Genomic DNA, 25,718 nt, shown 5'->3' on the forward strand with positions numbered 1-25,718 from the left:
AAAAAATATATATAATATTGAAAATAAAAGTTATCCAAAACTCTAATGATATTATAAAAATGGCTGCAAGTAGATAAATAGATAATGCTTTAATAATTATTTTTAGTGGAATGTATGGTTTTAAAATAAAAATATTATTAGTTCTATTATATCATTAAAGGAGGATATTTGAAAATTATTATTGTCATCATATTTATATAAAAGTAAATAAAATATTTATTTATTGTTCTAAATATTTATTATTGTCATCATATTTATATAAAAGTAAATAAAATAAAAGATTATTTAGTTAAAAAAATTCATTTGTAATTTAGAATCAATTAGATGGTCAAATTTTCTTACAAAGTTTAGTTTTGAAGATGATAGTGTCTTATTGAAAATCTTTCAATCATATTTGTAATTATTATGATTCGTAGCCTCCTTTCATTAAAAATAAAAATAAATAATAAATTATTATTATTATTCTGAATTTTAATGGATTGTTGCCACTTTCCAAGGATGCTCGACAGCACAAACAAGATTACTTTTTGTCTGCTTCAACCACCAGGGCTACCCAGTGGTTGCTTGCAGACTGGTGATAGAGAGGGAAAGAGACCAGACTCAACTCAACTCCATTCTCACACATGAGGCTACTCCCGCTTCTCTCAGCTATTCTCGTCCTTCTTCTCTCCGTAGTCTCTCTTCATTTTCTCCATTCAAACTGTAATCAACTCTCCCTCTTTCTACAACCCACAATGCCTCTGTTTGGTTTTCGGGAAATTGAAAGAAACATTAGGGCAAATGATTTCAATTGCCTCACTTTCTTCTCTATTTTTAATTTAAGGATTTTTCTGTTTCTGCTTTATTGTCCTAGAGCTAGACGGAGTGTGGTGCAGTTCTGAAGTTGGATGTTTTGCAGATTGGTCGAATCTGAGATGGTTGCTGTCGTTGCAATCGTCTCCGGTTGCGGATTTGGTGGTGAGGAATGCGTTGATATACACGAGCGATGCTTCCCTCCCGTTCGCTGATTCCATGGCGGTTAGCAATGGGCGGATTCTACGAGTCGGCAACTACTCCTCTGTTGTTCAGGTTGTTCGACTTTTTTTTGGTCTTTCTTCTTCTTCATGTTTAGTGTTCATAGTTCGTTCTCTTTGTGCCATAAAAGTATAATTAATTAATTATTGAAACCTCCAACATGTTCAGGTGCCATGCATTGTAATTGCTGTATGGTGAATATTTCCAGAAAAGTAACGTCCATAGCGACTTAGGTTGATAGCACTAATGACCTTTTGTGAGTAGGGGAGTATTAGCGAAAAACACATTTAAGAGCCCTCGTGTCCAATTTGGTTCGGTTATGGCCATGAAAGTGAATGAAGGCAGTATTAAGATTCCCAAACCCTTCGAATATAGTAGGCTTTTGGGGTGAGACACTCTACAGTTGTTTTGAACCCTTGGATTTTGGAAGATAGCCGATTTATGAGGTGTGTGGCTGTCAAAACTGCTTCCCCTATTGCTATTGGTTACTCTAATGTGAAAAAGTAAGGCTTTAGCAACTTCAAAGAGATACTGTTTTCCTCTCTGCCAGTCCTTCGTGTTGGGGTGTATTTACATAAGAAGATTGGTGAATAATACCCTCATTTTGGAGATTAGACATCTATTCATTGTTGAATATTCTTTCCCATTGTTAGATCTAAAACTGTGTTTTGTTGTCAAACTGATTACAAATCATTTTTGTGGAAAATACTTTTGGTTGGTCTTGGAGTTTCTTAAGAGAAGGTATACCCAAGTAACCTAGGACAATCATCAACAAACATTACAAACCACTTAGCACTTGAAATATTAGTGATTCTAGAAGGATCCCTTGCATTTGTATGAAACAAGCTAAAAGATGTCAATTCTCTTTGATTCTTTCAAGGGAAAATATAGGATGTCAATTTGGGTTGGGCTCGGACCAAGGTTCAAACAACCTGAGTCTAACTCGAACCCGATTTAATATTTTTATAATATTTATTATCTTTATTATCCTATATAATGTTATTCATTTTTTTTTATAGATTTTAAATAAAAAATATCAAATTATAATTATATCATTTACTTTTTCATTTTTTTAAAAAAGATATGTAAGTTTATTTTTACTTTTTTTATTGTTATTTTGAAATTTAGTGTTATTTATTATTTAAATTTTGGTATAAATATATAGAAAAAAAGTTTTTAAAAAACCACTATGGATAGATTTTGAATCATACAACCCAATCAACCCGATCAATTTAAGTCTAATTTGATCAACCCAAGTTTAACTTACAAACCCAAGTTTAGAAAAATGAAGTTGGGCTGGGCTTGGGTTGAGTATCTCAGGTTAAAGGTTGGGTTGGGTTGATTGTTTCTTAATTTGGGTTGGACTCAAGTTAACCATCAACCTAACCAACCTACCCAAGTTGCAACCTTAACTATACCAAAGCAAAAAGTCTCTTTTCTTTCAAGATTTTGAAAAACAAGACAAATAATTAAAGTCACCACATCCTTCCTCGTAGTAGACTCACCTTGTTCTTTAGCATGCCAATCATCTTCCTTGTTACAAGGTCCTAAAAGACACAATAAGAAGGGAAAGGAGTTACGAAATAATTAAGATCTTTGGTGATCTTGTTAATTAAAAGCAATTAGTATGGTAACTTTGGAACATGCATAATAGATTTTAAGGACATGGATTGATTTAAAAGTATTAACCCTGAACCAACAATTGGAGAAACATTTCCATCATTTGTTTTGATCTTTTTATTTCTTGCATAAGGAGTCTAAGGGGAGAAAAAACTTCTTTTGGTTAATTGGGCTATCATTTACTCAAATTAAAAAAAAACAAAAAAAAAACCGGGGGCTTGGGCATCATAAATTTGACCCTCCTCAATAACCTCATGGGTAAGTGGATTTGAAGATCCACAACAAAGAGAGAGTCCCTTTGGAAGCAGGTGATAGTAGGAAAGTTTGGGGAAGAAGAGAGAGGATGGTTCTCTAGGGGGTGTAAGGGATGGTTTTGGTTGGAAAGCTATTATAAGTGGTTGGAAGGATTTTAAAAGCAAATCTTGCATTATAGTTGGCAATAGGAGAGGGGTTAAATTCAAAGTTCCAAGTATCGGCTAAGTCATATCTACCTCGAACCTTTTTGCACCGAGTCTGATACCTAATACCATCTTTAACCCAAAATAGGCAAAAAATTGATCAAACTCAGTTGACTCGATTAAGATTCCAAGTTGACTCGGTTGAATCCTTTGAGTTATAAATTTTTTTTGTTAAACCTAAAAGTCAATTTTCCCCTTTCAAATCACAATAAAAGAACATCAAACATCAATCAAAATCTAAGAAATCTCTAAGGGAATGGAGATTCTCTTTGATAGAAAAGTTTTTCAAGACCTATGACTCTACCCACAATGAAGAAGAAGAAGAAGAAAGAAGACATCTAGGATGGATTGCAACGCCTTTGTGTCTAAGATCTCGTTGTGGTGATTGTCTAACCGGTGAAAAAAACATAAAAAATTTCCATTAATGGCAATCTCTACATGTTGGTTTCACTTTTCTCTACTTTGCATCCATGGTCTTATTAGTGTGATGTGGGTGTGCTCTACAAGTCACCAACCACCCTTAGTCTCTCTCTCTTCATGTTGCAGTTAGTGGTCAGTCTTTCTCTCTTCATGTTGTGGTTCTTGGTGTTTAGGATTGGGAATTTGAAGAAAATGGGCTAATGTATTATTTTATATAATAAATAATTAATTATTTAAATGCTCATTGCCTTATGAATGACATATTTGCTTTATATATGCTAATGGTTTAAAATTGGTAAAAGAAAAAGTGAAAAAATTCAATAATTTATTATTATTATCAATAATAACATTATTAAATTCAATAATTTAATTGAAAAATTATCAATGAAATAATTTATCAATTATTTATCAATTGCATCGGTTTTATTAAAACATTATTTTATGTGGTAATTGTACCATTTTTTTTTTATTGGAAATGACACAAAGATATATTGATAGAAAAAAAGAAGTACAAAAAGAAGGATGAGAAATCCTCCCGCCAAAGAAAACTAAACTACAAGAAATTACACTATAAATCAAGTGAACTCTCTATAAAGGACCAATCCTTATGGAGTACACACCGCTAACCAATCAAGTTGTAACATATTAAGAGGAATCCCCTTAAAAACCTTGGAACAGAAAGCCCAAAGAGAAGCAAGGAAAACAATAGTCCCAAAGATACTTTGAATTCCTTGCTTTATCCTAAAAAATCCTCGCATTTCTTTCCCACCACACAACCCGAATTAGAGCAATGCTCGCAGCTTGCCACAAAACTATCCCCCTCTTGGAAGAACCAAAACCATTAAATTTGATAGATATCATGTCAAAGATGCTCCTCGGGGGGACCCAATCCATCTTAGCTAACTGAAATAACCTGTGCCACAACCCGATCGTCAAGGAACAATAAAAAAAAAGATGATCTGCTGATTCCCCATGCTTCATGCACAGAATACAAATATCAGGACTAAGGGCTTTGTAGGGTCTTCTCACTTGTAGCATGTCATTAGTATTCGCCTTCTTGTGTGCCACTAATTAGACAAAGGACTTCACTTTGAAAGGAACTTGAGAATTCCAAACAAACTTAGAAGGGAAAACCTGAGGAGATCCAGAAGATTGAGGTAATGCAAGAAAGAAGGATTTGACTGAAAAAAGCCGTGAAGAAGGTAATGGCCAAAATATGGCATTTGGAACCGAAGGAGATAGATGCAATCCATCAAGTGACGGCATGAGGCCTTCTAAGTCCTCTATCTCAGAATATGACAGGTTACGACGGAAATTTAAATTCCAAGAGAAAGGACAAGTAGGACCGAAAACTAAAGAAATAGGAGTTTTTATCCAAGACTACTCTAAATAGTCTTGGATATTGGGTTCCCAAAGGTTGGTCCCCCCACAAAAAATCTTCCCAAAACCGAATTCTTTCCCCATTTCCTACCTTAAACCAAGTAAATAAGGAAAACTCCTAAAAGACTTGTGCAATAGCCTTCCAAGGATAGCGATGTGACCATCTGACTAAAGTGTTAGCATCCCAACCATTAGAATGTGAACCATAAATGCTTAATATGACCTGATGCCAAAGAGCTGAACCCTCTTTAGGGTACCTCCACAGCCATTTCCCTAAAAGAGCGAGATTCCTCAGAGAAATATTCCCAAAACCCAAACCCCCTATTGCCTTCGGTTTACACACAACATCCCACCTCACTAAATGATCTCTTTTGCCTTCCCCAAACCCCCTAGTACCGTATATAGTGTATTATTTTATAAGTTAATTTATTGTTAATATATGGAGTATTATTTTGTAAGTTAATTTATTATTAATAATAAATTAAATATTATTATATTAATATATTTTTAATTTTATTAATTTTTTAATCTTATTTAATTCTATTTATTTTTCTAACAATCCGTTTAACCTTTTAACTATTTTATTTTGCATATTATCTAATACCAAGTCAAGATGTCTAGACTGATATGCCTTAGGACCCTCCGAGTCAGTGACTAATACTACAACTTTGAACCATGGTTAAATTTTGGAAGGATAGGTGGTGCGGAGACCTTTCACTAAAGGAGTCATTCTTGGATATGTTATCTTTAGCCATTGTTAAGGACTCCTGAGTAACAGATATGTGGAACGAAGTACGAGACAGAGGTAAGTGGAGTTCTTACTTCTCTAGGCAATTTGATGATTGGGAGCTTGAAGTTATGGTTGTCTTCCTTCAAAGATTACAACCAATTTGTATCAAAAGGGAAACAAAGGATAAAATGAGTAGGAAGATCTCTAAAGGAGACATTTTCTTTGTTAAGTTGTTTTGTTCCTCCCTAGTTTGGATTGGTAGAGAGTCTTTTCATGCAAGCATTCTATAAAATTCTTTGGCTTCCTACAAAGGTGTGTTTTTTTAACTCGGGAAGTTTATTGGGTAGGATTTTGACAATTGATTAGCTCAAAAGGAGGGGATGAGTTATAGTGAATAGGTGTTCTATGTGGCAAAAGGATGAAGTATTGACTGATCACACCTCCCTTCATCATCCTAAGGCAAAAGCATTTTGTGACAATTATTTTTTTCACTATTTTGAGTGGCTTGGGTGTTGTGTGCTTTAGTGGGAGGATCCCTTCTCAGTTGGCATGAATCCTTCATGGGAAGAATGCGGAAAAAGGCATGGAGGGTAGGCCCTTTTGCACTATTTGGAATGAAAGAAATGGGAGATCTTTCAAAGATAAGAAACAATTAGACTAAGCATTCAAATATGTTTTACGAGCACTTTTTTGAAATGGGTTAGAGTGCAAATTGATAACCATTCCTTAACTATGTTAGACTTTGTTGATTGACTTAGCTCCAAGTGGAGGGTGAAATTTTTTTCGTTTCCTTTCCCTCTTATTTCACCTTTTGGTGCATATTGTATACATCATGTGTATGATGCACCCTCTTTTTAGGCAGAATTAATATATTTTCTCTTTGCCTATCAACAAAAAATATTTGGTTTGGTTTTCATCGGTTTAAAATGCTTATAACCCATAAACTGAACTGGAATTTTTGGTGTCTCTCAAATTAGCCCAATAAAATTTTAAATCTTGAAAAAAAAAACCAACTTAATTCGTTTTGGTTCATTTTGGGTTTTTTGAGTTCATCCCACTTGGTAAAGCTATTGGCTTCTTGGTTAGAGGAACTGGGCTTCAGTATGAAGGAATAGGCTGGATCCAATTCAGAGTCAGTGATTTGGCATGTCCACTGGTCATACCTCCAAGACACTTTCCTCCTCATGGGAAACCTATTAAATGACAATTGTAGACTTTTCTCTACTATGAAGTCCTTAATCCCCATCAAAGACAGTCTTTTGGTGGCCTAAGTAATGCTAGAATCATTACCTCAGTAGTCAAATCCAAATCACCGTGCTTGGTCAAATTCTTAACAATTCCCCGCATCTCCATAAACCACCATTATCTATATGCCTTGGGTTCCCCAAGGAGCATCCATTAAAGTTTACACATCCAGGAGATTCTGAAATTCATTAAGCTTTGATGGAATCTCTCCTCTGATTTGACAGGCAACTTGAGTTCTAAGCTCTTATATTCTTCCTCCTTTGTCGAATGTATAGCGTTATAGTGGAAAACAAGCTGGATTCCATTGAATTACAATTTTTTAACTTCTGAAATTAGTCCCCTTATAACTTGCATAAAGTCCTTACCTATTCCCTGGATCTCTTCGTCTCTCATCTAGTCCTTTTATGATTGTCTGTCTGTTCTTGGGCAATAGGTGGCTCATATAAAGTATTGACATTACTGTTCTTATTTACATCTGTAGCTTGTACATTTTCTGCTCGTTGATTTCCATTATTACTTGTCAAATAAAAATAATCATACTGCCACAAAGTCAAAGCCAGTTTTGAAATTCATGAGTTCAAAATTGTTCCTCTCTTATGCATTATTTATGTGACAGCAGGATTTGCCAGGATATGGGACAAAAGAGTTGAATCTTGAGGGGAAAATTGTTGTTCCTGGATTTATTGATTCCCATGTGCACTTCATTAATGGTGGATTGCAGGTGTGCAAGAATCCCAGCATCTAATTCAATTGTGTTCCCTACTGTTGAAAGCTTTTAGGATTTGGGTTTACAACATATATCATGCTCTTTAACACCTGCCATATATGCAATTTTGCCTGCATTTTTCTTTTTCCCCTAACTATTATTTCCTGACTTAGCTGTAAAAATACATCATTCAGCGAAATGATTCCAGTATCTTCATTAAGCCATGTTCTTATGTAGAGAGCTAATGAGTGGTTCAAACTCATTTTTGTTTCATGTCACATATTAAACTCGTTTGCTGTCTATATATTATCTGTTAAAAATTTAAATGCATATCTGACTTCATTCGTTGAATATAGATATACAAATTCGAATGCACCCTTCCTTTCTATGATTCATTTGCAACATGTGGAGAGTCACTGGACTAGTTTGAACATGGAACAAAAGACCAGATGAGAAGAAATATCTTATACTGCTCATGGCCATTCTTATAGTTTGATGAAAGAATCTAAATAGAAAATTAGCACATCAGCAGCACTGCTCTCCATTTTCAGCAGATTTCTACTCTGATAATAAAAAAATTGTACATAACTGATGACTATTTAGAGTGCATTAAGTACACCGGTTGTGCATATTATAGTACAATAACACTTAACATATCCTTATGTAGGATGACATGGGCAGGATTTTTAAGGAAGGGGCATGTCATTCAAGGATTTTTTTTCATTTTAAAGAAATAGCTTTGGATCAAATTCCTTTTTATAGATTTACTTATGGCTATTCCATTCTGTTCTCACTTTATACACAGTTCCTTTTTCTCTCTGCTATTGGTATCACGCATGGTTCTACCAACACATAACTGGAGGCATGAAGGAATTAACAAGAGAATCAGGGGCAACTGTCAGCAAATCAAATAAGGGGTACCCGCTCTCTTAAGTTAAGGAAGTTCGTGACCTAATAGGAGTGACTGTAGCCAAGCAAGCAGAAGGTTACAGGCAAGCGGGGTAGTGTACTTTTATCCGCAAAGAATGGGATTGACTGCTTTGGCATTCGTAAGCCGAGATCCGCTCTTAGGTTAGAGAGTTTGGCATTGAGTCAGCGCTTTCAGGCAAATGATGATATAAGAGAATCCCGCAAGTTCAGTTAGCCCTTATAGGAAAGCTAAGAAGGAAAGATTCATTGGATGATGAATTCCAGTCCAGTCTTAAGTCATGGAATGGGCAGAAGTGTCCTCTTACACTAGCTTTTGACCTAGAATTAACAGATGGATTGGCCTTGTTCAATGCCAATGCCTGGTCAACATGTAGAAAAGACAGTTGAGAAGGCCTTTAAAACTGTGTTCATAGTCTCACTCCTCTGTTCTTGTAAATTCTTGGACAATGGCAATGCTGGTCAGGTCTCTTCCATCTCGCTTCTAAACGCTTTCCTGCGATCAACGATAGATGGATCTGCTGCTAGCTCTAGGCCGTAGGCAAGGTTGAAATCCCCTTTTCCTAGATAGACTTGCCTTCTGAGATGGGCGTTCTCGTCCTTGTCCTTGAGGAAAAAAAGCAGGATATAGAAGGAGAAAACAGCGCTGCTTCCACTCTTCCCTGCGGGTAAAACACCAGGAAATTTGTACAATACATATATATATATATACATATTTGGTTTATACTCAATTTCATGCTGCCAATAGTAAATTCAGACGAGAACATTAGATGCGTAGTATATATAAATGTATGTGTGCACATATTCATAAGTTGACTACCTATGATACCTAGACTCTCCAACTTCACTAGTTTACCTATGTCAACATGACATGACATGTGTGTGGGCATGAGATCCTTGTCTGTACTTGTGTCTTTTGATTTTAATTGATTTCTTTTTTTACTTTCAACTTCCTTAGCAAAGTAGCATATAGTTATAATGAAGAACGAGAGAGTTGATGGAAAGTGAACTCTTATATATATATATATATATATATATTGATAGGTAAGAAAAGATCTATTAAAAAGAAGTGCCAAAAGAGCGGCTTAAGGTATACAATACCTATACACCCACTGCCAAACCAGCCAAAAAAAGAACAAATAAACAAGCACCCAGCTAGCCCAAAAAACAACCTTAGCTAGAGCCTAACCAATCAATAAAACTAACTATAGTTAGAGAGTGATCAACTATAAACAACTTGGCCTTTGACCAAAAAAAAAAAACAAAAAAGTGTTGAGTCTCTAGATTGACAACACATCATTATTAAAGGTCAATCTATTTCTCGCCTTTCAAACCGTCCAAAATTTGTAAAGAGGAGCTACTCTCCACACCTTCTTGCGCTTTTTGCCCACAAATGAACCAGGCCAACTAAGGAGAGTCTCTCTAACTAAAGAAGGCAACACCCATGACACCGCAAACAAATTAAAGAGCAAATCCCATGAGACCCTTGTTTTTAGACTATTATTAAAATATTTAGACTATTTGTTTCATCAAAAGTACTAGAGAGAGAAAAAGGAGACAAACAAAATCTCTAGTTTGGTTTACTATGGAAATAAGGAGAAAAGTCAAATATAATGAAAATTGTTCAAAAATTCATTCATTCTTTGTATAGGAGAGAAAAAAAGAGAAATAGATTTGGAGAAGTGAATGAAAAATTTTATTAATTTAAATTTATTTTTTTATTTTCCTTGACGTCTTCTTTCCTTCTAATTTTACCTTCTATTTTCTTTCTCTTGTACCTTTGCTCAAATCTTTTTGGAATCCAATGGAGTCTTGGAGATAAGAAGGAAAAAATAGGGATGAAGGAGAAAAGAGGGGGAATCTTGTCAAGAATATCTTTGCTTTTGTTTGATTCTTTTTTTCTTTTATTATATTGTGTCTAAGTGTATACCATTAGAGATCCTGTTCAGTTGACTCTCAATATTCTAAAATTTGGACGACGCGTGAAGTATCAAACACCTTCACACGCACCCACATCTAGACCCATTTATCAGAGCTGATTGCTTTGTACATAACATTTATCATTTTTGTCCACAAACATCTTGATTTTTATTTTTTCAAGCATCCCTGAAGTAAGCCATGTATGTTTTGTTTTGGCTTGTAGTTAATTCTTTGCTACCTAGTCCAAGTTAAAACACCTCCAGTCTTTGACCACTGCTACACACACTGACTATATATATGGAATGTTCCTATTTTTGATGAGCAGGGATGTACTCTTGATTGAGTACATTTTTGAGTGAAATTCATCCTTTTGGATACATAACACAATTTAAGAGGAACTATATTGTCTTTTGGGATCCAGTGATTGAGAGAATCTCAAGAAGATTAGATGGGTGGCAAAAGACTTATTTATCTTTTGGAGGAAGGGTAACTCTTATCCAATCTTGCCTCTCCCACATGCCCTGTTACTTCCTCTCTTTGTTTAAGATACCTGCTTCTGTGGCTGCAAAAATTGAGAGGTTGCAAAGAGATTTTTTATGGTCAGGGATTGGGGAAGGTAAAAGAGATCATCTAGTTAGTTGGGATGTAGTGTATAATCCGAAGGCAAAAGGGGGATTGGGATTTGGAAAGATTTCTCTAAGGAATCTCGCTCTCTTAGGGAAATGGTTGTGGAGGTACCCTAGAGAGGGTTGCATCAGGTCATCTTAAGCATTTATGGTTCTCACTCTAATAGTTGGGATGCTAACACTTTAGTCAGATGGTCACATCATTGTCCTTGGAAGGCTATTGCACAAGTCTTTGAGGAGTTTTCCATGTTTACTTGGTTTGTGGTAGGAAATGGGGAAAGAATTCGATTCTGGGAAGATTTGTGGTGGGGGGACCAATCTTTGCTTGGGAGGCTTCTTGGGGTAAAGTTTTAACACAGGAGCAACTTCAAAGGAGGGGGTTCTCTTTGGCAAATAGGTGCTTTCTTTGTCTATTTGAAGAAGAAACAATGGATCATCTCCTACTGCATTGTGTCAAGACGCGGGTCCTATGGAACCTCCTTTTCTCCCTTTTTGGTATATCTTGGACTCTTTCGTGTACAGTGAAGACAACTCTTCTTGGGTGGAATGGAGGGTTTGTGGGGAAAAGACGCAAGAAGGCTTGGCAAATGGCGCCTTTATGTATTTTTTGGTCAGTTTGGAAGGAGAGAAATAGGCTAGCGTTTGGGGATGAGGATCTTTCGCTTCAAAGGTTGAAATATTCTTTTGTATGTAATCTTTGCTCATGGGTCAGGGGTTCCCTAGCAGAGAGTCATTCTTCTCTTGTAAGTTTTGTAGACTGGATAGGCTCCTAGTTAAGGAAGGTGGTGTGTATACTCCCTGTATACTTAGAGGGCACCGGTTTTTGGTGTTTCCTCTTTTCGTTTAATATACTTCTTTTACTTATAAAAAAAAAATATCCAAGACTATTTAGAGTAGTCTTGGATAAAAATATTCCTATTTCTTCAATTCTCGGTTCTACTTGTCCTTTCTCTTGGAACTTTAATTTTCTCCGTAACCTTTCAGATTCTGAGATAAAAGATTTAGAAGGCCTCATGCAGTCACTTGATGGTTTGCATCTATCACCTTCGGTTTCAGATGCCAAATCCTGACCTTTATCTTCTTCAGGGCTTTTTTCAGTCAAATCTTTCTTTCTATCCTTATCCCAATTTTCTGGTTCTCCTCCAGTTTTTCCTTCTAAGTTCGTGTGGAATTCTTAAGTCCCTTTCAAAGTGAAGTCCTTTGTCTGGTTAGTGGCACATAAGAAGGTAAATACTAATGACATGCTACAATTGAGAAGACCCTACAAAGCTCTTAGTCTTGATATTTGTATTTTGTGCATGATGCATGGGGAATCAGCAGATCATCTTTTCCTACATTGCTCTTTGACGATGGTGTTGTGGCACAGATTATTTCAGATTGCCAAGATGGATTGGGTCCCCCCGAGGAGCATCTTTGACATGATGTCCATCAAATTTAATGGTTTTGGTTCATCTAAGAGGGGGATAGTTTTGTGGCAAGCTGCGAGCATCGCTTTAATTTGGGTTGTGTGGCAGGAAAGAAACGCGAGGATTTTTTAGGATAAAGCAAGGAATTCAGAGTATCTTTGGGATTCTATTTTGTTCCTTGCTTCTCTTTGGGCTTTCTGCTCCAAGGTTTTTAAGGGGACTCCCCTTAATGTGGTACAACTTGACTGGTTAGCGGTGTGTAATTCCCAAGGATTAGTCTAATCTAGAGTGCTAGCTTGTTTTTAGGTGTACTTTCTTGTTTTTGTTTTCTTGTAGTTTAGTTTTCTTTGGTGGGAGGATTTCTCATCCTTCTCTTGTACTTCTTTTATCGTTCAATTTATCTCTTTGTCGTTTCCTATCAAAGAAAAAATATATATATATATTGTCTTTGAACATATAAGGATGGCCCACTGATTAAAAATCCAAGTTTCCAAATAGTGGCTGTATTTTCCATGTAACTCTAAGTTATTTGGACCATCTGCTTAATGATGCTGCTAATCTTTACCAAAATTTTGTTTCTTTCTACAACTCCTATCAATGGTGTTTGTTTATTCTCTTTTGTACCTTTAATTGTACAGATGGCACAGGTGGAACTACGAGGTATAAATAACAGAGATGAGTTTGTAAGAAGGGTTCAAGAAGCAGTAAAAAGTAAGTTTCCTGTTCATGCCCTTTTTTGTATATCTTACAGTTTTCTGTACCATCCACAGACTCAAGGGGCATGAGATCTCCAACGAAGTCAAAGGGAGATAGCTCCTCTCTTTCCCAGCCTATTGGCTTCAGATTTTCCAAACCAGGATTCTGAGAAAGCAAACAACAAACCAGAAGTCCATGACCTAGTGATCATACCTCCATGACCCTGTTCACACCTGTATCACCCAAGAAAGAGCTGTCTATGATCTCCCTCCACTGTAATATTAGAAAGAAAGCAATCTTCCCTACAGTTCATTTTCCTTCTTTTTAATAGTCCCCATTTGGAGTAATCAACTCTGTTCTTTCTCCCCCAAATATGTGTGCATGCAATTGCTACCCCTTTTTGAAACATATTATTTGCTGTCAAAATAACTAATATAAATACCATCAAGTTCTATCTAAGGAATAAAATAAATTGAAACTTGTTACTGTTTATGGACATAAGACCTTAAGAAGTGAACCTTTTACTTTTTAGGGTAGTCCCCTTTTTTCCTTGGGTTATCAAAACGGGTTAATTTCATTTCAAACTTTAATTGAAAACCCAGGGAATAATATTCTTGGTAGGTTAATTTTACCAAGCTGTATAATCATTCATAGGGAAAATAATGGAAAAAGTCCTCTATATATACAACTCTAAGAAACCTACAAAAATAAGGAAAGTACAAAGAAATAGGAAACTGCCGAACAAGTCCTATCCAAATAGTTGATTGTGGTTTTAATTACAAAAATAAACTCCTAACTAATTCCTAAAAAGGTTGATCCTATCTCCATTAGAGATTTGGATTCTTCAACACTCCCCCTCAAGTTGGTGCATGGATCTCAATCATGCCCAACTTGCTGATCAAGCCTTCAAAGTTCAGTCGAGGAAGTCCCTTTATGAGAAAATCTGCCCATTGTCTGCTGGATTTTATGTATGGCATTCAGGTTAATCCTTCTTCCAACTTCTCTTTGATAAAATGTTGATCAACTTCAATGTGCTTTGTTCGACCATGATGAGTTGGATTGTGGGCAATGTTAGTTGTTGATTTGTTGTCATAATATAACAACATGGTATTCTCACTTTGTAGTTTCAATTTATTCATCAACCTTTGCAACCACATGAGCTAACATATCCTTGGTGCTAAAGATCTAAACTCTGCCTCGACTCTACTTCTTACGACAACAAATTGCTTATTCTAAATGTGCAATAGCCCAGTGTTGATCTTCTATCACTAACGGAACCTACCCAATTTGCATTTGTGAAGGCTTCAATCTTCCTTGACTCATTTCTTCCAAAGAATAATCCCTTCCCAGGTGTACCCTTGACATATTTGAGAATTTAATGGATGGCTTCTAGATGTTCTTCATATGGTTTATGCATGAATTGGTTCATGACACTAATTGCATAAGCGATGTTAGGTCTAGTGTGTAACAGATAGATTAGACATTTGATCAGACTTTGGTATATTCCCTTGTAAACAAGAACTGCTCCTTTCACATACCCAATCTTATGATTTGATTCAATTAGAGTATCTGTTAGTTTACTTCCAAGGAAACAAATTTCTTTGAGCAAGTCAAGGGTATACTTCCTCTGGGATACAAAGATACCCTTCTTTGATCTTGCAACTTCCATTTCTAGGAAGTACTTCATGGGGCCGAGATCCTTGATTTCAAATTCTTTTGGTGGAAAGTGTAGAATTTGAAGAATTGGAAGATTAAAGAATAAATTTCTTACTTGATTTTTAATCTATACAGAAACCCACATTTATATACAAATATTCCTAGCATAAAAAATAAGAACTTTCCTACCTTCATTACATTAGATCCCCTTGATTATGGGATTGCCCTAATTCTCTTCCTTAATTACAAAAATATATGGCTATGGCTTTCCTGCTTCCATCTTTCTATACTCCCCTTAAGTTGGTGAATAAATGTTTTCTATTCTTAGCTTGAATACATTTGCTTAAAATGTTGTATTGCTTAAATCTTTGGTGAGTATATTTGTAAGTTAGTGGTTGGTGGATACATAAAGAATATAAATCAATCCATTATCTAGTTTCTCCTTAATAAAATGTCTATCTATCTCTATGTGTTTCATTTGATCATGTTGCATTGGATTATGTGCAATACTGATTGCAGATTTGTTGTTGCAGTGAAGTCTCATTAGGCCTTCCCATTTAATCTTCAAATCCTACAAAATGATCTTCAATCATAGTAGTTTACATATTCCTTGAGCCATCGTGTTAAATTAGGCTTTTACACTAGACCTCTCCACCAAACTCTATTTTTTTACTTCTCCATGTCATCGGATTCCCACCAAGAAAAGTGCAATACTTGGTGGTTGATCTCCTATCAACCATAGATCTAGCATAATTTGCATGTATATGCTTCAAGTACTAGTCTCGAGCTTCGTTTAAATAGAATACCATTTCCTAAAGACCCTTTAAGGTACTATAGCACTTGGTTAGCAATTTAGCAACTTGTAGATGAACCTCTTTTGGACTCTGCACGAACTAATTTATCACACTCACAATATATGCTATATGCAATCTTGTGTGAGAAAGATAAATAAGTCTTCTTGTCGAACATTGATACATCTTTCTATATACCGCAACATCTTCCTTAGCTTCTCCAAACTTATGATTAGGATCTATTGGTGTAGTTATTGGTTTACATGCCAACTTCCCTATTTCCTTGAGAAAGCCTATTACATATTTCTGCTAAGAAATCAAGATTCCCTATTTAGAATGTGTAACCTCGATTCTTAGGAAGTATTTCAACATTCATAACTCTTTAATATCAAATTCCTTGGTCAAGCATTGCCTCAAACTTTGTCTTTCTTTTTCATCATTTCCCGTCATGATAATGTCATCTACATGTACCAAAAAAGTTGTAACTCCTCCTGAATCGAAATGATTGATGAACAACAAATGATCTCCCTAACTTTGTTGGTATCCCATGTTTTTCATTTTTTTATTTATTTATCAGAAACCAAAGATGTATTAATTTAAAGATAATAAAACATAAGAAGGATGAGGAATCCTCTCCATACAAGACAAACTTGATAAAAAAAACCTAAGAAAACCTTCGCTTTACAAGGAAATTTGTACAAAAAGAATAAAAAAAACTATACAAAAATACAACTCAAAACAAAAGAGTATATACCAAGAGCCAACTAAACCGAATGACACTCAAAAGAAAAGGTTTGAAAACATTAGTACAATAGGCCTAAAAAGAAGCAAAGAAATGAATCAAGTCGCACATCATCTCAAGTGTCTTACAAGAATCCTAAAAAATTCTAGCATCCCTTTCTCTTCACACAATCTACATCAAAAGTGAGATAGGTGATCTTCCAAACAATGTTGTCTCAAGCAAAGTTCCCAAAACACATAAAGGAAACAACCATCATATCACAAATACTCTTGGCTATGAGAATAGCTTGTGCCATAACCCAAAGTGATTAGAGTAGGAAAAATGATCAATTGTTTCTCCACTCTTCCTACATAGCACGCACTAATCATGACGAAAGGTTTTGAAAGGCCTTCTCAATTGTAGCATGTCATTGTTATTTACCTTCATAAGTGCTACTAACCAAGTGAAGGCCATGACTTTAGAGGGGACTCTTGATTTCCACAAAAACTTAGTTGGATAGAAAGGAACTGAATCCGATAAATTGGTTAAGGCTAAGAAGAAAGATTTTACTAAGAATACTCTTGAAGAAGAAGGTACCTAAGCTCTCGCATCTGTAACAAGTGGAGACATATGTACATTGGAAAGAGAAATCATTAATCTTTCAAGATCCTCAAACTCTAAATAAGTTAAATTACGATGGAAAAAAAGATTCCAAGGAGGGCTATCACTACCCAAAATAGTTGAAACAGAGAGTTTTTAGTTGTGACCACTATGAAAAGTCTTGGGACTTATGAACACAAAGGTTGATCCTCCCACCATAGATCTTCCCAAAAACAAATTTTGGTCCCATCACCCACCACAAAGCAAGTGTGTGTAGAAAAAACGGAGAAAATAAGCATAGTGGCTTTCCAAGGACAATGATGTGACCATTTAATTAAATTATTGACATCTCATCCATTAGGATGTGTCCCCTAGTAAAACTTGATTTCTCAAAGTAAGTTTCCCAAACTCTAAACCATCAAACTCCGTAGGCCTACAGACTAGATCCCAACTGACTCACACTTAGGGACTTAGGAAAATAACCTTTTTGTGCAATAGAATAAGAGGGTAGATAAGTAGAATTCAATAGTCGCGTCAAATTCTCCAATTGTTCCTTAGTGAGGGAAACTAGATTGCAGTAAAAGCCTGAAAAGAACTCCCCTGCTTGGGATAATTGTTCTTCATGTGGGGTGGTCTTCCATGTGACTAATAGCAGGTCTCACAAGTATGACCTGCTCGGTTGCAATGGTCACACCAGGGCCTTCCATTGATCCTTTTGATATTTGGATCATTGGCAGAAGTGGAAGACTTACTATTTTTTGCAACTAAGGCAGTGTTGACTGTAGAGGCCTCGAATTATGTTGGGGCCAATGAAATTTCCTTGCCTTTTATCATGTTTCTGTGGTTTTCTTCTCTTCAAACTTCTGAGGAGACTTCATGGGTTGATGGTAGAAGTTCACAACCAAGAATTTTGCTCCGAACCTTATTTAATTTATTATTTAGCCCCACCAGGAATGCAAAGACTCAATCTTTCTCAATCATCTTTTTGAACGTTGCACTGTCTTGTGCACAATGCCATTCATAGTCATAGAACATATCAAGTTCTTACCAAAGAGTTTTGAGTGTTATGTAGTAATGAATTACACTCATATTACCTTGATTGGTGTTTCTGATCTATGTGGCTATCTCATAGGCCTAAGCCAAGTTACCAAGGTCGGAGTAGGTCTCCTTAGTAGCCTCCTATATCTCTCTAGCAGTGGGCACAAACATGTATGTCTTGGTAATCTTGGGTTCCATGGAGTTTGTTAGATAGTGTATAGTTATTTAGGTTATTTACTTTTCCTTTTCCTTTTCTTTCCTTATTGTATTGTGGGTCCCACTAACATGTATATATATACCCAAGTCCAATGTGTATTCTTTACAGTTTTTCAATAACAATAATTAGGGATTCTTCCTTTTCTCTCTCTCTCTCTCTCTTCACATGGTATCAGAGCCTAGGGAGAAAAAAACCCTAATTATTTCCGATTTATCCGTGAATCCATTCTGGGAAATCTTTCAGTGACCGTGTTTCATTCCGGTCACCCTTCCCATCTCCTAAAGCTTCCGATCAACCGTATCGCCGTTAGAAAACCCTCACCGCCAGCGAATTTTCCGGCGACCTTTTCCGGTGACCTTTTCCGACGAAGTACTTTTTCGACACCGACCATACCATCAAGTGCGCAAGGAGGAGATCTTCAACTTTTCTCAAAGCACCGGAAGAAGAATCCCAGCCACGCGCCGACCACGCGCTTCTCTTCTCCGGCGGCCTGAATCTCACGTGCCGGCGCGTGAGGGCTCGTGGGGCACTTTCGGCCACGCGCTTCCACCTCCAACCTCGCCTGACACCGTCTAGCCACCCTCCATCTGCGCTTGTGTCATCTGAGCCCTAAAAGTGCATTTTTTTGGGGTTTTTTTGTCTCCGTCGGCCCTCTAAACCGCCTTTCCGGCGACCTCCGATGACTTCCTCTCCACCCCGAGCCCTGCACGTGTCTTAGGAAGTCTGCGATAAGCCGTATTAGGGCTCTCTTCGATCCAAACGTATTTTGTTCACCAGATAAGTAGATATGGCTACTAAAAGTTTCACTTTTTCCTCTATCATATCTGGATCTCCTATGATTACTTTGGAGAAATTGATTTGGAGTGAAAATTAATTGTCCTGGTCTGCCTCTATGGAGCTTTAGTTTATAGGTCAAGGTTATGAGGATCACCTTGTTATGCAGGAAGCGGATATCCCTGAGGTTGACAGAGTACAATGGAGGAAGATAGATGCACAGTTATGTAGTGTGTTATGGCAATTAGTTGATCTTAAAATTTTGCTTCATCTTCGGACCTACAAAACATGCTTTAAATTTTGGAATCAGGCGAAAGGGCTATACACGAATGATATCCAACGTCTTTATAAGGTGGCTTCTTCTATTGTCAATGTCAGACAACAAGACATGGATTTATCTACTTATATTGGCCAGATTGCCTCTCTTGAGGAGGAATTCTTGACCGTGATGCCTCTTACTACTGATGTTGGGGATCAACGAACACAGATTGACAAGTTCTTCATGGTTCTTACGCTTATTGACCTTCGTCCAGATCTCGAGACCGTCCGCGATCAAATTCTTGGCAGTTCCTCCGTTCCATCCTTGGATGATGTATTTGCGCGCCTCCTCCGTATCTCCTCCACTTAGACTTTGCCATCTGATAACACTTCAAATTTTTCTGTGTTAGTTTCTCAAACTAGCTCTCGCGGAGGACGCAGTGGTAACCGAGGTAGAGGCCAACGTCCTCATTGCACCTATTGCAATAAGCTTGGCCACACTCGTGATCGGTGTTATCAATTACATGGGCGGTCTCCCCGCACTGCCCACGTGGCCCAGTCATCTGATCCTTAGTCGCCTCAGCCTCCCAGTTCCTCCACATCTCAGGGTATTTCCCTCACTGACAGTGAGTATGATGACTATCTCTGCTATCAGGCCACCAAGTCAGCTTCTGTTGCTTCTGTTGCTTAGACTGGTAATGCTTCTGCTTGTCTTACCCACACATCTTCTCTTGGACCTTGGATTCTAGATTCTGGCGTTTCTGATCACATATCTGGTAATAAAGATATTTTCTCTTCTATTACTACTACCTCTACCTTACCTACTGTTACTTTAGCTAATGGTTCCCAAACTATGGCTAAAGGTTTTGGTTTCGCTCATCCTCTCCCTTCCTTATCTCTCCATTTTGTCCTTTATGCCCCTAAGTGTCCTTTTAATCTTATTTCCATCAGCAAAATAACTCACACTTTTAACTGTTCTATCACTTTCTTTGATAAATTTGTGACCTTGCAGGATCGGAGTACGGGGAAGACGATTGGCATAGGACATGAGTCTCAAGGCCTCTATCACCTCACCGCGCCTTCAACTCTTGCAGTTTGCATTTCCACTGATGCTCCCCTTCTCATCCACAGTCGCCTGGGCCACCCTAGTCTATCCAAGTTCCAGAAAATGGTCCCTAGTTTTTCATCTTTGTCGTCGCTTGCGTGTGAGTCCTGTCAGCTTGGGAAACATACTCGTGTCTCGTTCCCAAAGCGTTTGAATAATTGGGCAAAGTCTCCTTTTGAACTTGTCCACACTGATGTTTGGGGTCCTTGTCGATCCGCGTCTACTTTAGGATTTCAGTATTTTGTCACTTTCATTGATGACTATTCTCGATGTACTTGGTTATTTTTAATGAAAAATCGAGCTGAGTTATTCTTTATTTTTCAGAAATTTTATGCTGAAATCCATACCCAGTTCAATATTTCTATTCGTGTGTTGCACAGTGACAATGCCAGGGAATATTTTTCTACACCATTTACTTCATTTATGTCCCAACATAGGATCATTCATTAGCCTTTTTGTGCTCATACTCCTCAACAAAATGGGGTAGCTGAACGTAAGAATCGACATCTTGTTGAGACAACTTGTACTCTCCTTCTCCATAGTCATGTTCCTTTTTGTGTTTTTGGTTGTACTTGCTTTGTTCATATTCTCACTCCTGGACAAGACAAACTTTCTGCCAGAGCCACAAAATGCATCTTCTTGGGATATTCCAGACTTCAAAAGGGTTATCGTTGTTATTCCTCTAAGACTTATCGCTACTTTCTCTCCGCTGATGTCACTTTCTTTGAGGACTCACCGTTCTTCTCCACCTCTGAGTCTCTTCCTGTTTCTGAAGTCTTACCCCTTCCCATTATCTCCCCACCTGATGCAGTGCCTTCTCGCCCACTTCAGGTTTATCATCGCCGTTATCGTGTCGCTGTTCCTCCTTCTTTGGCCGAGGTACCTGTTGACTCACTTCCTATCCCTTCAGCTTCTCCTGCCTCGACTCTGCCTCCTTCTGCTGACTTACCCATTGCTCTTCGGAAAGGTAATTGATCTACTCGTAATCCTCATCCCATTTACAATTTTTTGAGTTACTATCGATTATCTTCACCTTATTCTACATTTGTTTCTGCTATATCTTCTGTTTCTCTTCCTAAGAGCACCCCTGAGGCTCTTTCCCATCCAGGCTAGCGACAGGCAATGGTAGATGAAATGGCTGCTTTACACTCCAATGACACTCGGGATCTTGTTGTTTACCCTCTGGTAAATCTACAGTTGGTTGTCGTTGGGTCTACACAGTTAAGGTTGACCCTGATGGTCAGGTTGATCACCTTAAGGTCCGCTTGGTTGCTAAAGGTTATACTCAGGTTTATGGTTTTGATTATGGTGACACTTTCTCTCCTGTTGCCAAGATAGCTTCTGTTCGTCTATTGCTCTCCATGGCTGCTATGCGTTCTTAGCCTCTTTATCAATTACATATTAAAAATGTTTTCCTTCATGGGGATCTTGCTAAGGAAGTTTATATGGAGCAACCACCTGGTTTTGTTGCTCAGGGGGAGTCTGGTTTAGTGTGCAGGTCACGCCGTTCTTTATATGGCTTGAAACAATCTCCTCGAGCATGGTTTAGTCGTTTTAGTTCTGTTGTTCAAGAGTTTGGCATGTTCCGCAGTACAACAGACCATTCCGTTTTCTATCATCATAACTCTTCGGGGTAGTGTATCTATCTGGTAGTTTATGTGGACGACATCGTCATTACAGGCAGTGATCAGAATGGTATTCAGAAACTAAAGCAACACCTTTTCACCCACTTTCAGACTAAAGACTTGGGGAAACTCAAGTATTTCTTAGGGATTGAGATAGTTCAATCCAGTTCCGGTGTGGTTCTTTCCCTAAGGAAGTATGCTTTAGACATCTTGGAAGAAACCGGTATGTTAGACTGTAAACCGGTAGATACTCCTATGGATCCAAATGTCAAACTTATATCAGAACAGGGGAAGCCTTTAGGAGATCCTGGGAGATATCGGCGACTTGTAGGTAAACTAAACTACCTCACCATTACTCGTCCAGACATTTCTTTTCCTGTAAGTGTGGTTAGTCAATTCCTACAGTCACCATGTGATAGTCATTGGGATGCTGTAATCCGCATTCTTCGATATATCAAAAGCACACCAGACCAAGGTGTGTTGTACGAGAACAGAGGTCATACCCAAGTTGTTGGTTACACAGATGCAGATTGGACTGGCTCACCCACAGATAGACGTTCCACTTCCGGGTATTGTGTTTTTATTAGAGGTAACCTAATATCTTGGAAGAGTAAGAAACAAGATGTAGTGGCCAGATCTAGTGCTGAAGCCGAGTATCGAGCTATGGCTCTGACAACATGTGAACTCATATGGCTGAAACATCTTCTTCGGGAGTTGAGATTTGGAAAGGATGAACAGATGAAACTCATTTGTGACAACCAAGCCGCTTTGCATATTGCATCCAATCCAGTCTTCCATGAAAGGATCAAACACATTGAAGTTGTCTGTCACTTCATTAGAGAGAAGATCGCATCAGAATGTGTGGCGACTAGTTTTGTCAATTCAAATGATCAACTAGCAGATATTTTTACTAAATCTCTCAGAGGTCCTAGAATTAAATACATTTGTAACAAGCTTGGTGCATATAACATATATGCTCCAGCTTGAGGGGGAGTGTTAGATAGTGTATAGTTATTTAGGTTATTTACTTTTCCTTTTCCTTTTCTTTCCTTATTGTATTATGGGACCCACTAACATGTATATATATACCCAAGTCCAATGTGTATTCTTTACAGTTTTTCAATAACAATAATTAGGGATTCTCCCTTTTCTCTCTCTCTCTCTCTCTCTCTCTCTCTCTCTCTTCATAGAGTTGATCAACCATGGCATAGTCATGGCATTCTCTACTTCCCACGTCTCAATGAGAACCGCTCCTTGTGGTCTTGGTATTGCTCCAGTCAAGTACCCAATTTTTCCATGCTCATGAATGAAGAGTTTGACAAATTGAGACCATTGAAGATGATTTTCTGTGTTGAGTTTGTGAGAGGTAATTGGCTGAGAAGAGTGACTATGACCACTAATCATGAAATTCTGATGAGAGGTAGGTTTTCCTTCCGCCTCCTTGAAGTTGTTGTCACTGTTAGAAGCACTTGTCATGGCTGTTTTGACCATTATTCCAGGTGATCAGAGGTCGGCTTTGATGCTATGAAGAAACTAGCAGGTTAATTTTACCTAGCTGCATATTCATTCATAGGGAAAAGAAGAGAAAAAGTCCTCTATATATACAACTCCGGGACACCTACAAAAGTAAGTAAAGTAGAAAGAACTAGGAAACTACCTAACAAATCTTATCCAAATAATTGATTGTGGTTTTAATTACAAAAATAAACTCCTAACTAATTCCTAAAAAGGCTGATCTTATCTCCATTGTAGATTCGTACTCTTCAATGGTTCTTAAGGTGAACAAAATAATAAAGACGTCGTATTCTTCGATAGTTCTTAAGCTGAACAAAATAAAGACTGAATATTTAAGGCCCAAATGTAGCATTTTTAAAGTAAAGTTTGAGATGTAGCTTTATAATATTGTCAATTCCTTAATAACTTTGTCGCTATGATACTGATTTTTGTTTGCAAGGGTTTTAAAATATTTACAAAGATTATGAAGTTGAGAATTCTGAACTGCCAATATTAAGGATAAAGCAAAGGTTGTTAATCTTAGGGAAAAACCAGTGGAACTCAATTGGATGTTAAATATAAGACCTGTATGCTGCCAAAATGAGCTACTCATTTTTGAGACATGAAAACTCTTAATTCCTGCCAAACTACATAACCACAATCATTCAAAGAAAGAATCGGATTGTTATGACTTATATTCTGAAACCAGCATTCAATTATTTGAACAGATTTTGACATGAATTATTTTTTTCAACAAATTGTGTATGGGAATGTTCAGTTTATGGTACATTAGTAACTCATGCTGTTTGCTACCAAAGGCAAAAAGTCATATGGCTCAAACAGAGTGGTTTGGCATTAATATCCCATGTTCATATGTTTTATTGAATTTAATATACACTTTTTGATGCAATTATCAATGCAAACAATTTTCTAGATAAGAAACAAGGTTCCTGGGTGTTGGGTGGTGGATGGAACAATGATCTTTGGGGAGGAGAACTGCCGGTAGCCTCTTGGATTGATGATATTACACCATACAATCCTGTAAGAAGCGTGGCCCTGTCTTTCATTAACTGTAGCTGCTTGACATTGGCATTTCACATTGTGTCCTGATACACAGGTTTGGTTGTCAAGGACGGATGGTCATATGGGCTTGGCTAATTCCATGGCTCTAAAGTTAGCTGGAATAACAAAATACACAGAGGATCCAATTGGTGGGACCATCATGAAAACCACCAGTGGAGGTAAATTTTAATATTATATTTGTGTCTCAAGATGCTCATGAACATCCTTGGTTTGTAGCTTTTGGGTCCTACACTTTTGAGATCTATCTCCTGAGGCCAGATGATGTGGTCAAGATTTCATTACGGCTTTTGTGAGGTAGTTATGCATCTGATTATCATTTTCAAAAGTCAGGTTCACTGTCTAGTCTCAGGCATGGAGGGATGGAGGCTTTGCTTGCTTACATGCAAATATTCATCTTAAAAGGAAAGAAAAATTAGGCTACAGCTTTCAAACAATAAGGCCTGAAAAATATGCATTCCATTAGTTACTATACCATATTAAGCAGCAGCATCTATGGTTATCTGTTCATAGAATCTGATGAATCAGAGTTTGGATTTCAAGATTAACCTCATTTTCAGACTCAGATGTAATATCCCCTTTTAGTGGGATGATGAATTAAACACAAGAAGAGAGTATTTATTGTGGCTGACTTTTATTTATTTTCTGCCTGTAGTGATTAGACTGTAATCGTTAAATGGCATGTTTAGTAAATTTCTTTTTCTCCCTGTGTACTCTAGAACTATCACCCACTGACACTCTTTTTATTTAGCTTTAAGTCCCTTTTGATTTTTTAGCTTTCCCAAATTCTCACCTTCACTAACATATGAGCTTAAACCGTTAATTAAATGCATTTAACCTGGATCAAGCTTTAACTTATAATTAGACATGACTAGTGTTAAATTAACCACTAAATCAAACTGATTAACCTTCAGTGCCAAATTTATATTTTGAATACTACTGGGTATTACAAGGCACCCTTTTAGCTAAGCAATTATTAAGTCTCAGATTAGTTGAAATCACTTCCATAAATAAGAGCATCCTAATCTTCTTGATATATCAATAATCCATGCATCTGCTAGTTGTACCTCCAAGCCCTCTTGTACTATAGGATGCCTAAGATAACAGAGCCTCCACTCAGCTGCTTCTAGCTGGATTAGAATCTGCTTCTGTATGAAGAGCTTTCCAAAGGATTCTTCACCTTTTTTATTTTTCTCTAGCTGTTTGATTGT

At 37.2% G+C, this 25,718-nt stretch overlaps 1 protein-coding gene across 8 annotated transcripts in view; it reads left to right on the forward strand.

Annotated features, from left to right (window-relative positions):
- Window positions 1–509: 509 nt before the first annotated feature.
- Window positions 510–25,718, forward strand: part of LOC117928824 (protein LONG AFTER FAR-RED 3) — a 31,309-nt gene continuing 6,100 nt past the window's right edge. For 2 of the 8 annotated variants that reach the window (XM_034848855.1, XM_034848853.1), the window contains exons 1-6: window positions 510–702; window positions 899–1,068; window positions 7,484–7,588; window positions 13,091–13,163; window positions 24,362–24,468; window positions 24,545–24,668. In XM_034848855.1, the coding sequence (XP_034704746.1) occupies window positions 624–702; window positions 899–1,068; window positions 7,484–7,588; window positions 13,091–13,163; window positions 24,362–24,468; window positions 24,545–24,668 (658 nt within the window). In that variant the 5' untranslated portion in view covers window positions 510–623. Of the gene's footprint in view, window positions 703–853; window positions 1,069–7,483; window positions 7,589–13,090; window positions 13,164–13,756; window positions 14,130–24,361; window positions 24,469–24,544; window positions 24,669–25,718 lie in introns of those variants that run through there. The other 6 variants (XM_034848851.1, XM_034848852.1, XM_034848856.1 and 3 more) reach the window with 6 other exon arrangements.

The sequence above is a fragment of the Vitis riparia genome, chromosome 13, assembly GCF_004353265.1.
Source record: "Vitis riparia cultivar Riparia Gloire de Montpellier isolate 1030 chromosome 13, EGFV_Vit.rip_1.0, whole genome shotgun sequence".
Taxonomy (NCBI): Eukaryota; Viridiplantae; Streptophyta; class Magnoliopsida; order Vitales; family Vitaceae; genus Vitis; species Vitis riparia.